Source organism: Numida meleagris, chromosome 1 (genome assembly GCF_002078875.1).
Source record: "Numida meleagris isolate 19003 breed g44 Domestic line chromosome 1, NumMel1.0, whole genome shotgun sequence".
Taxonomy (NCBI): domain Eukaryota; kingdom Metazoa; phylum Chordata; class Aves; order Galliformes; family Numididae; genus Numida; species Numida meleagris.
The window spans coordinates 129,991,399-130,004,590 of record NC_034409.1 but is presented as its reverse complement, the minus strand read 5'-3'; the positions used below and the strand labels follow the sequence as shown (position 1 = coordinate 130,004,590).

The window sequence follows — 13,192 nt, the reverse complement described above, 5'->3', positions numbered from 1 at the left end:
CTTCTGACATATGATTCTGTAATTACCCTTGTAAAAGCGAGTTTCTGACTGACAGCAAGTATGACCATACATGTAAATAACGACATAACAGAAATTCAAACTCATTTCAGAAATATCTACCCTACCTGATAACAATTAACGATGAAACAGTTTTGTTAAGAACTGGAGTGAACTGTACTTTGACCGACTTTCTCTCCCCAGGTTTTAACATTAGGCTTAGAACTGAATGACGAGCCAGGCCTTTTGTAAGTCCAACAGGGCTCTGTTGTGGCTGGACCTTAACAGAGTAGGGAAAACAAAGTAATAGTTTCAAAAATAGGAATTTTTAACATATATTTGATAAAATGTATGTTTACGTAGAAAATTGCTTGCGTTCTAGAGAAGTGTCTTACAACAACAGATGAACAGCATATTCCATTGGCTTGTTTTAGCCAGAAACAGACTTCTAGCACAATAAATTCCCTATTTATAAGTAAATCATCTGACAAGCAGAATAAACACAGCAAGACAGAATGCAGCTAAGCTATACACATTTGGATTCATAAAGCTCTAATACAAAAAAGGAGTTCTGAAGTTTTTAAATGTATATTTTTAACACTAAAATAGCATTAAACCATTATGCAACATTTTCTACCATTACAGAAACATTTTTTAGAATACTGCTTTTCCAGAGTAAAGAAGAAAAAAAGGGGGAAAAACCAAACTTAAAATAGAAGGCCTATTGAAAAAAAAGTGCATTTTGCTTAGTTATCCTTTAGATGCAATGCAAGCATCAAATTGCTAATCTAAAACTGATTGTAAATGGAGTGGAAGTGCATACATATTGGATGAGAAAAGGAAGTGATCAGAATTGTCACATGCCCTGAAAATATGCATAGTTAAGCCTGTACACAAAACTTAAAAAGATTTTAAATAAAGAACAAAGCAATGGAAAATTCAGTACTTTGCTAACTTTAGAGCTACAAACCACAACACTGATAAAACAACCCTCAGATCAGTAACAGAACGAATAAGAATGCATCAATAGTTTTTCTGCAACTTCTGCATTTCTATTGTAACGTAAGTATATAGTGGAAATTAAAATGTAACTGTTACATTTGAAATACTTTTCCTACTTCACTAAGACTATCCAACAGAAGTATCATATTTTTTGATCCCTAATTCCCAAAATTTAATACATGCATGACTGAACTCTTCTTAAACGTTAAAACTGTATCTAAAGAATGCAATGAAATACTTACACAATTTCTGAAGACCTGGAATTCTAGAGTCCTCAGACTGAAATCCGCTGGCTTACTCAAATTAAACCTGAAACAAACATGCAGTGTTTTTTTTTCCCCCCCATTCATGAAGAAAACAATCTATTTGCGCTTATTACACACTTTAGCACAAATCAAGAACTTATGGCAGGACTCAAACAATACACAGCTGACAGGATCACTTGGCTTTCTTTTTTTTTTTTTCTCTCATTACTACAAGTTAAGGAAAAAATGTAAGCACATTTTTAACTCAGCATAAATTCAGTTGTATGTTCAGCGTGAAGCAGTTTAGATTCAATTCCCAGCTGGGCTAATGACTGAAGTTCTAGAAATGGACAACAATAACTACCAACACACCGCATGCAATTTCTGTAAAATGCATTTTGCTGTAGAGCAAAAATGCCCTACGTACTCTAAAACAATACTTACCGTTCTAGCATTTTATCAGCAAATGTGGATGGGTTAGAATATAAGGCTACAGGAAGGAACTGAACGTACACAGGAACATCAGCTGGATTTTCTAGAAAAATTTCTTCTTCCTAATCAGAAACACAATGTTTGTGAAGTTTACATTTGGTTAACCGTAACTAGAAGAAGCTATTTAAAATACAATCCCTAAACCAAACACTGATGCTATCAACAAAATAACTCACTGATGAGCTGTTAGTATTGGTGAGTGGGAAGCTCAACTGGCGTGGTGAACTAAGTACGGAAGGCCAGGCCATTTCTGCGGTAACTTTCAACTGAACATCCTTCTGAAGATCTGTGTCCACTTCAAATACTGCATTCAGTCTGGAAAAAATAGTTATAAAACTTACTTCACAAGAGTAAAGTGGCAAAAGCCTGGATAAAAACAATCCTGGAAAACGCGGAGTGCTTAAAAGCACCCTGAAAACAGCATTAGTTTGAGATGATGTACATTATGTTTAACTTATTAAAAAAACAACACTGAGATCTGCCTATATTTAACACTAACAGAAACTGCAACAGAGACCCCCAAAACATGTTCTAGGAGAGCAACTGAAAAATTCAAAAAGATGCTCATTATATAAATATTGTTGTCAACATCCATCCATTCTAAATTCTATTAGAGTGTATTTATGGATAAGGTGACCATAAAACACAATAGGACTTACGTGCTGTATCACCAGTCTTTCAGTATTTCTATTAAACCACAGTTCTTTGGACACTGAGACAACTTCTGCTGTTTTCTTAGAAAGCACCTACCTCTTACTACTGCAGAAACAAATTTTGAGAATCTGATCATGATTCAGATCATTAAACAAAAATAACCCCACAAATATTTTAAGTCTGAGATTATGTAATGCTGCTATTCTGAGATTATTGTAATGATGATTAACTATAACAATCTGCAGAAGTATGAACAATAAAAAGGAAAACCATCAGTCCTACTACACTCTGTTTATAAAGCAACATCCAGATATCCACTACGTCAAAAACATACTGTGCATCCAAACTGTATTGCACGTGGAATATAGAGTAAATCTGATGTATATTAGGTGTAATAGATGCAACGGAATACGTGCCTATACTCACAATAACAAATCTAAATGAAATCTAAAATTAGGTCACGTTATTATTTCCATGAGCGAATGAAGTTCTTTGCCATTAGCCAACCTGTACAACAGACTTGATTCCTTGGTTACTCCATGAGCTCTCCACCACAAGCTGAAACATGACTAACTACTGAGTTCTCCAGTCAGCAAAAGAGACCAAATGTTAAATTTAAAACCCAGAGAAGTATTTTGGAGAGCATCTAAATCTAAATATCCAAGTCAGAATCTATTCTGAAGGAGCAGGCTCTCCTTTGCCTAGCTGGTTAATTTTAACTCTCTTTAAAAAGTATCATACATTCCCCATAACTGCTGTTCAGGCTGAAGTAGTTTTTAAACAACGTTTTCCTTCATTCTTGTAGAAAATTCAGTTTACAACAAATTTATTCAGGAGTTGTTAAAAATTCAGCATTATAACAAAGAAGCTACTTACAATTATTTTGTCTCTCTGCAAATATGCACATCTTTTTTGAAATCAGCCTGGATGCTATCATCACAAAAGACACATCACTTGCTGTTAAAGCAAACATCTCTTGAAGCTTAATCAGTTTACGTATGTGAAAGTGGATGTTTAAAAAGGTATACAGAAGCCTTTAGATATTAGATAGAAACCATTAATCACTTTCTAGTTAGCATCACTCAAGGAGAAGTATCAGACAACTTGATTATTCACTGAAATACAATAATTTCAGAATAGCAGCAACAGAAAATCTTACAAAATACAAAGAGGGATGTCAAGCTTACTACTTTAAAAGAGATTAAGCAGGGATACTGTGTACAATATAACCTGTCTTAGAAAAGATTTGCAGAACAGAGACTGTCCTGCTCTTGCCATCCCTTACAGAGCTACAGTATGCTCCAGTCAATAGTAACTACTAAGGCTGTGATTGACTTGAAGAAGTTATTAGTGGTAGAATTTTTAACTTTTTAAATTTTCTCTTGAAAGGTTTTGCAGAGAACACCAAGTAGCTGTTTTTTTGCTCTCTCTCAAAAAGCACTACAATATATATATTTTTTAAAAAATCTACGTTTTATAATACCACATGGCCTGCGGAAGTAACAGGCATAGAAGACTTACCTATGGCTTGAGTTCTCCTTTATTTCTGTCCATGCTTTGAACAAGTTCTCATGCAAATCCCAGTCAGAATCCCACATATCTTCTTGCATTGCTACGCTGTGCTGAACTTTGGATTCCGCTTTAAAAAACATAATGTATTTTTAAATCCTTCGTGTAAAATCATTGCTTAAGGGGAAAACAATTACTTGTAATTTTCATAAAAAAGCTAGTTACTTACATTTAGACAGAAAAGGCAATCCTACGTAACAATGATCCCCACACTGTAAACCAGGATCAAAATAAATATTTGCAATCTGCAAAACAGTAAGAGCAGACCAATTAAGAAACTGCACAGTAAATGCAAAGACCAAAGAAAGAAGGAAGATTTCTGATGATCACAATCACACATACAATAAAATGGAAAGAATATGACAACTTGTAGAAGTAGACAAAAACAAACCTTTGATTTTTTTCCTGACTCTAAATCTTCTTTATTACTTCTCAGTCGCTTATAATAAAACCTTACATCTTCAGACAGGGAACGTATGTGCTGTATTTTCACTTTCTGAGAGAAGGAGTTCATAATGTTCAGGCTCTGGTGAACTACTTTCCCCTTAAAAAAAAAAAAGGGTGAAGAATGATGCATAGCATGCATTTTCCCTACCACATGTATTTATTTACTTATGCAGACTGGAAAAAATGCTACAGCAGTTTAATTTTTCAACTGAAATTTTAACAATGCTATCCTAAAAAATGCTTTTGTTTTTTAAACACTTCAAGGTAGGTTTCCATGAATTTGATTTCTACCTCCATCTGTTTCCAAACATGGTTCATCTCTCTTTCAAAAGAAATACACCTTAAGGTTTTTGGACAGCTAGGACATTTCTGCTTAATCAAATCACGTTTTAAGAGAGGCAGAGGGGGAAAGGCAAGAGAAAGCTTCAGTTTTATCAGCCTCCAGATATAAAAGACAAACAATCTTCTTGTAACAGCTTTAGAAAATAGTTACAACTGTTTAGAAATTATCTTAAAGGAGCAGTTGAGTGAAGCTCAGATTATCAACACATCAGGTGATAGAGAACATTTACAACATAAGCGTAACCCTCCCTTCCCCTCCCATTGAAATGACGGCACCAGGCAATCAAACTACCTTGAAAAGACCACAAAGAAAAAAGTAAGTTGAAAACAGTGCGCTTCCCCCCACATCATACCTTTACATTTTATCTTTTAAGTAGAGAACATATGGTTTAATTATGTGTCACAACCAAAATGGTTGCAGTACTCAAGCTCTCCCTTCCCCCTCTTCCCCCCCCCCCACTTTCAAAGCTCACTCCAGTTTGATCTCACTTGTAATGCTATGACTCCGTAGGCATGCCTTTCACCTTATCTCAACACCCTGCCCTGACAAGGATATGGCAAACAATAAATGAAAAGAAGTGAAAGGCTAGTCAGGATTGGTGACAAGATTTCAGACCCATATAAAAGAGATACATGCAAGCAGACTTAAAATCCTAGGACTATCTTCTAACAAACAGGTTTTAATGTTCCCCTTAAATCAATACTTCCTCTCATTTTTTTTATTTTTAAAGAAAAATCACAAGTGGAGAGATGAACTTCGCAGGCTCAAAATTTAACTGCAGCCTCAGGAAACAGTCACTTAGCAAAACAGTCTTAAATAGCACCAACTGCAAAGGGAAAGAAGCTGCAAGAGTAATTCTGTAAACAGTACAGTCCTGTTAAACTGAACAGGAAGTAGAAATGACTGTGTCTGTGCTTCACCTACATAAAGCTGGGTAACCAGTCTTCACCATTTGGGCAAGATAAAGGTTCATAAAACTCTGCAGAACAAATGAAAAGTATTTTAGTAAGATCCCCATGTAGCTTTAAAATATTGAAGAGCAGATAAGGGAAGAAAACTATCACTCATTAATAAAAAAAGATTTTTTAAAAAATTGGGTTAAAAAGATCCTTAGCACAGTTTCTCAAAAAACCTTCATCTGGGGTAGAAGGTTAGGACAGGTGGCACTATAAGCTAACGGTGTCATTACAAAGTACAAGTCAGCACAGAAAAAGTGCTTAAGTCAAGACAGTGATCATCAGAAGGCCTGTATGCACCAGTAGTGTATTGCAGACAGATTTTTACAGTACACCAGCAATCACACTTAGGTGCAAATACACTAAAATCACAAACAGACAGCACTGGGAACCGGGCAGCTGCAGGAGAATTACATCCTAGGTATGAAGTGAAAAACAAGTGTTACTAAAATTGTAGTGCCTCGTTATTCCTGGATGTTATAGCAGTCGGATTTCTCTACTGTAAATTGGAACAAGAAGAACCAATGCTATTTTAGGCTTATTCTCTTAAGCAGTGGAGGCATTACTGAACAACTAGATCCAACAAGATCATGAATTCAGTAATCACAAGTTTAGTTAAAATAAAACCAAGAAAAAAAGAAAAGCAAGTCTGCTTTCAGTGTTCTCAAATACCGAAAGAGCTAAGTGTTCAAACAGAAGTAGTTGCTGAAGCCAGAGGCTCTAAGAAGCTTGAGGTTTGAACACAGACAACAGTTTAGAATTTTGTCTGTAGTGATAATGCTCTACAAATTCATACTCCCAAATAAAATACAGTAGCTCAAAAGTCCCCTGAATTAACGCGTGAAAAAAAAATACTAGAGAAGAAAATGAAGCCACTAAAAATTACAGCAGTCCCAGGATGAAAGAAAATGATGGCCAGCAATGACACTACCTCTTCGAGGCTGAGAAATGCAGGTACTACAAGAACCAATAACACTTTCCAAAACAAAACAAAAGAAAACCTGCACAAAATAAAGTCAAGGTGATGAAGAATGTGGGATTATATCAAGATGCACCTAGAAGCTTAGATATTCCAGTTAGAAGAATAGCAGATTTTTAAAAATTGCTCCCTTACGGACCAAAATTTAACAAAATATTTTATTGCGGTATTCAAGAGGCACAATGACCTTGACAGGAAATAGGAGATATAAACTAGGACACAGAACAGAAACTGCTTTATATTTAAGTGAAAGAAAAGGAAACGAACCATTAAGTTTTCTGTTTATTGAAGACTTATGGAGCAGTTCATGGATGAAGTTACAGCTATAGTAGTCAGTGCAATAAATATCCCGGTAATGGTAAAGCTGTACAGTAAAACAGGAAACATAGATTCTAAAGATAGAAAATAATAAATGATCCATGCAACTTCAGGAGTGACAACCTGACCTTGAGAGTAACACAAGACTTCAGAAAAATTTGTGAAGCAGAGTAAGAGGGAGATGGAATGGTGCATGGGACAAACGTGGCAAAGATTTGCTGAAGTCCTGTTGACTGGCCTGTTCTCCTCTGATGAGTCCTACTGCATTATTTTTTCAAGAAATGATCATTTATCTACTGGACATAAGGTAAAGCACTCATCAGAAGTGCCAGTGAAAAAATACTGTTTAAGAATACACAAACTGTAAGATCAGCAAAAGATACTAAGCAGCTATTGCAAGACAAGGAGAGAACAGCCGGAGCTCTATGAATGAAAAAAAATCAGGGTGAAATAATTAGTGCATAGTTTACTGAAGATTAGTCTAGGAATAAATATTCCTAGAATATTCATTGCTTTGGTACCAAGAGGTATAAAAAGAGACAAGTTTGATCCTGCAAAGTTAAGAGGCGCTTTCAGAATCAGAGGAAGATCAATACAGCATACAGATGGATCTGCTGACCTTGAGTAGGGAAAATAGGCTGAATTCAATAATTGTCAACTTAAGATCGTGAATTTCGAATCTAGTAAGAAATTTATTTTAAAGGCTTAAGCCTCTCTGTTTGAAAAGGCAAAGCAGGTAGAGAGAATGATGGTCTGTATACGGTCATTGATCCCACAACACGTTAAGACTAGATAGGACAGATAAGGAAACAAAATCATTTCTGCCAACATGCATAAACTGAGGTATTCTCACTAAAGATAACTAAGACCTCTAAGGAATGTGGTAAAACTTCACTCAGATGACATGGTACATTTGTGATTACTCATTAAGAAAAGAGACTGCTACACATGGAAGATTAAAGATACACAGTATGTAAAGCAGGAGAAAACAAGAAAATACCTTTTTGTTTGTTTTTAACCTACTAACAAGCCATAGCACATACACTGCTCTACACCAATGTCAAGAGCTAAAAAAGGGGTGGGAACTAATTAGGATCAAGGACAGGGCTGATATGGAATAAATGGTTACAAAGTTACAAGGAATAACGATGGGCTGCAAAATGCAGGAATATTTGCAGCCATCCTAACTACAGTCCTGGAGTAACTTCCTCGCAGGAAGAAGGAAGACAAGAGTCATTATCATCAGATAAAATAAACAGTAAGAATAAATAATGAAGTAATAATTAATGTAAAAATGCTCAGGGCCCCCAGGGAATTAAGAAGTGGGCCAGAAGAAATCTAGACCCTTATCCCACTAAGAGAAGCTGGAAAAAAAACTTTGCGACCAAGTACAGTGCTGTGACAGAGTGGTTACACACAGAAGGCAGCTCTGAAATATTCTGTCTAAGCTAAACTAAGCATGAAACAGAACGTGTTCATGTAGACAAGTAATGTAAGTGATAAGAGATGCCTGCCAAATAAGCACCAAGCCAGGCATTGCTTCAAGTATTTGTACAGCATAGATGTGCGCAGTCTGTTCAGGAAGGTGCTTTTTATAAGACACTGATGGCAAACCAACCTGCAAAAAACAACCCACCAGTGACAGCTTTCTAGAAGACGTTACAAAGACAATTTCGATATATAAACTACTCAGATCCAGAACATCCATCTCTAGGAGGGACATTATTTTGTTACTCTAGCATGACACACTCTCATGTCAAGTATTTCTTTACATTTTTCCCAAGCCTGCACAGTAATCACTAGCAAAAACACTGGAGAACCGATCCCTTATTGGACAGCTGCTTTTTCAAAATATATTGAAGATGGCTTTATCATTTCAGAAAACTGCCACAGTAGTATTTCTATCTTGCCATCCCCATCTCTCCTTTTCTACCTTTTTTTTTTTTTCCAGTCTACCATTTCTCTCCTGATTTTCCATTGTATTACATTCCACACTCATCAGAAAGCCACATGAATCTCAGACTTTGATGAAATACCAATTGCAAAGTCAATATGCCTTGATTGCCCATGTTTCCATGGCCCGACTGAACGTCACACAAGAAAGAGAAGCATTATCCGGTTAATAGATTGGTGCACAGTTGAGCAAAGAAGCTGCCTTCAGCTGTCGCTGAATAAACACTAGTGCAGGAGCAGGAAAGAAAACAACCTTTGCATATTTTTGCAGAGAGCTGCGGACTCTCACAACTTTCTTGCTTCCCTGTTGATGTACTCCACCATATACCCTCAAAGACTATCTACTTTCAATGCAGAACACAACAACACAGTAATGCTTCACAGAGATCCAAAACTTTTTATACTGAAGCTTCAGTTCATTAGCTGACTTTGTCATCTTTGGCTTTACACATCAGAAGTTTGAAAAATGCATTTATGCAATGACTTGTGTCTTACTCCTTACGCTAACGTGCACGAATTGGTAATAACTATGTAAACACAGTTACGTTAGAATGAAGCTGCGAAGAATCATGCTTAGGATCATACCAGTATTCAAAGGTCCCACGTAAGTGGGCAGTAGAGGAGAAATGGTGATAAACCATGCTTGGGACGTGCGAGGAAAAAAGTAACAAATGAAATAATACAATCTCTCCAGCAACTTAACACATAACAATTTAAGACAGAGGTTTCTCTCGAAGATGACAGGCAAATAAAAAACAGCTCAATAAGGTTTAATACTGTGACCTAACTATCTTACCGGAAAAGAAGGTGGAAGAAATACATGTTTTGGGGAGCAAGTCAGTGAGCCTACAGCAATCACTGCCTTCACTGGTATAGTTAAAATCTGAAAGAAAGAACAAGTGAGTTAAGGAAAAAAAATGTTACTTCCAGCTTTCAAGTGTTTCTTCTGCATTTATTCGCATGGATTAACAAAAACCTGAAATTCTACAATTAATGTAGCCTAGTCTTATGCACACAGTTTAAATGTGCAACCATGAATTAAGATTTCAACTCATCATCGTACTCAAACAGTTACTCCATACTGTCAGGAAGTAAACCTTTGCTCAGTCATACTTAGCTTCATTCTACATGGAACACAAAAGCAAAGTTAAAATAAAAGCTTTGCAATGGGGCATTATACTGGTCTCACCTGAGAGAGACTTACTCTCTTGGAAAGCAAGAGGATGATGCATTTAAGATTACTATTAATTACTAATAGGGAAGAGGATATAGCAAAGTTAAACATCAAAAGTCATGATAAGACCTCGAAACAAAAATAGACTTAAAAGGAGTGCAGAAGCAATGGCAATAATCCTTACTGTGTATGGTGCTCTAACAACTGTTAGCTTTATAACAATACAAGTACAATAACTTGTAGGGAAATAAGAAAACAAAAGGCTTCCAGTTGTAAAATTGGAGAGCCACTTACATGTATGGACATACTAAAAAGTTTAAGGTCTCAGTTACCTGTCAGAAATCAGGAGTTTCCTATTTTCTGCATCAGAATCGCACAACAAGCTCTATAATTTCCTGACTTCATAAACATCATATTTTCTTCTACATGTATCACTCAAGGTGAAAGTTACAATACAAAAATATTAAATATGGATTGTATTATATATTATAACATCACTCTTCTGCAAAATAATTTGTAAAAGGAAAGAAATATGAAGTTGAGAATTAATTGGTTGTTCTCTCCCTTACTGACTTTGGTGCAAGATCTGTTTCATCATTTGTCAGCAAACTGCAATTTTTCCAAAGCAATTTTCATGTTGAATTTTGACAAAAATCTTTCAAAATTATACCTCAATTTCAATAACCGACAATGTACCAAAAAGCACACTGTGAGCATATTATGCCAAAAGATTTTTGTATTGATGCTTTGAGGGTGCGTCAAGAACTCATACCTCAGAGCATCAGGTCAGACATGAACAGAAATTTCTGAAAAGCAGATGAAAATCATAGTGAAAGTCATTTTTCATTCTCTAAGAGAAGATACGGCATCAGTAGCATTACTGCCGCTCCCTGCAGAGTTTACTTGACCTCCACCCTTTCAACCTCAGCTCCTCCGTGACACTGCTATCTGTCCACTTCAGACTTCACAGTTAAAAATAAAAAAACACTCCACTTGGACAACACACATGAATATACAGTAAGTATACCTCATAATCTGTTGTGATTTGCACAGCTCCATCATGAATCCCTTCAAGATCTTTTGCTGTTAGTTTTACTCTAAACACAGCATAATAACCCGACGTTAGTACCACCTGTGAATGGCAGGAAACAAAATTGTCTTCCATTAAAAACAAAAAATGAATTTCACAAAGAAATACACTAAACAAGTCCCTATTTCCTTAAACTATTTGAAACTGACAGTGGTAGAAGTAAAAAAATTCAAAAGTAAGTAAATAAAGATTAAATATTTCTTGGAGATTACTACTTCTGAAGTTCCCCTTTCACAACCTAACCAATCTGAAAGCTATACTACTAAGAATAAAACTAAAAATAAGAGTATACAACTTCTTTGACAATCATTCTTAAATTTTGTTCTCCTTCCCCCACACTAAAATTGAACTATAAAAAAAATCACATATTTGTCTTTTTTCCCCTCCTAAATTTAGCTTTAAGCAATAGATTCAAAGAGTTACTTACTGAAGACTGATCAGATGCACTAACATTTTGTAGTTCGTGCTGGTTTGCAATTATTGTTGTTCTATTTCCCTTTTCAGTTGCTAGGAGTTCTATGGCCAAGCCATCCCCTATAATATGCCAACTTCTTATAGCCAGCTTAAAAAGAACAAAAGATACTATTTCAGTAACAAGACCGATGAAAGATTTTTAAAAGGCAAACTAAAAATAAATCCATCCTTACCTCTATCGGATTGCTGTTGATGATGGCAAATAAAATGCTGGTAGCTTCTGCTGCACTCAATATGCCAAAATCTATAAATCGTTCCTCAGTTTTTGGAGGCAGTACAAAGTACTAGAAAGATTAATAAAGGTATTTTAGCATAATTAAATATAAAATGTACTCCATGTTTATTAACAAATAAGTCAAGTGCAGCAGTACTAAGACAATCTCAAAATTCTATCCATTTTCTATGCATAACTAAAGGGAGCAAAAGAATTTTTCAGCAGTAACAAAAGTTGTTTGAGAAAAGAGCTGGTGAAGTGGGTGACATTATCTGTAAGCCTGTCGAAATTAAGAAAGCTATCCTCCCACAGAATCAGAATAAAGAGAGTCCTATGAAATTTGCCTCTAAGTAGACTAGAATAGCTAAAAAAGGGAAATACTTACATCTAAAAATCCCGTGTATGCTCGAACAGGTAGGTGAAATTTAGAAGCATTGGTGATAAGTAAAATATTGTTATCTATATGGGCAGATGATGTGGAAGGCATAAAATAAAGTGTAAAAATATATCTGGATTCATTGGGTGGAATTAAGACAGGTTTGCTGAAGTTCTGGACCTGGATCAGTGAAGAATGAAGATCAAAGTTACAATTTAACAAAGTGCAGCACGCTTAAACATTTTCTACTAGGTAAAAATATTCCACTGAACTGAGGCTTACTTTAAACATTGGTTTTGCTTCCTCTGGTAACACAACATCATGTATAAGGACTGCAAAATTGAATGTATTTGTTAGATAGATTGGTCTTTCCTCAGAATCAGAAGCACCGTCACGGATGTGAAAAAGCGTAGCAGCATGATCAAACCCTAAATACCTATGAAAAGAAAACATGTATGAAAAAAATAAGATTTTCCTTATATAATCATATATTACACATATTAGATTCATATAATTTTTATTTTATATATAACACACACACACGTGTGTACTAGAATTCCTTTAATCCATCAGCAGAAAAGGTACGCAGCACACTGCATGCTAACGCTGTAATAATAATACTAGGGGAACATCAATTATTCAGTAATCCAAATGAAATAAGAAAATACAAAACTCGGCACACTTGGAGGACTAAAACCAAGTGTCCATGTACTAAGACAGCCTGCAAATCACGCACTTTCCTTACTATCCAAATTAGGAGTTGGCAACACTAGAGTTCTGATAGGTAATGTTTAGTTTAATTGCCTTTAACATACTGTCAATTCAGTTGATAAGGCAACACATTTCAATGACAATCCAATGTCAACTTAGACATATTTTGTAAATGAATGAAAAAAAGCGTTGACATGA

At 35.6% G+C, this 13,192-nt stretch overlaps 1 protein-coding gene across 1 annotated transcript in view; it reads right to left on the bottom strand.

Annotated features, from left to right (window-relative positions):
* TMEM131 (transmembrane protein 131) overlaps window positions 1-13,192 on the bottom strand; it is a 96,668-nt gene that overhangs the window by 24,380 nt on the left and 59,096 nt on the right. The window contains exons 14-26 of the mRNA XM_021412604.1: window positions 12,566-12,719; window positions 12,293-12,463; window positions 11,867-11,977; window positions 11,647-11,781; window positions 11,157-11,261; window positions 9,752-9,838; window positions 4,351-4,503; window positions 4,129-4,204; window positions 3,912-4,029; window positions 1,913-2,051; window positions 1,689-1,798; window positions 1,242-1,308; window positions 126-277 (exon numbers count right to left, since the gene is read on the bottom strand). Coding sequence (XP_021268279.1) covers window positions 126-277; window positions 1,242-1,308; window positions 1,689-1,798; window positions 1,913-2,051; window positions 3,912-4,029; window positions 4,129-4,204; window positions 4,351-4,503; window positions 9,752-9,838; window positions 11,157-11,261; window positions 11,647-11,781; window positions 11,867-11,977; window positions 12,293-12,463; window positions 12,566-12,719 — 1,578 coding nt within the window. The remainder of the gene's footprint in view (window positions 1-125; window positions 278-1,241; window positions 1,309-1,688; window positions 1,799-1,912; window positions 2,052-3,911; window positions 4,030-4,128; window positions 4,205-4,350; window positions 4,504-9,751; window positions 9,839-11,156; window positions 11,262-11,646; window positions 11,782-11,866; window positions 11,978-12,292; window positions 12,464-12,565; window positions 12,720-13,192) is intronic.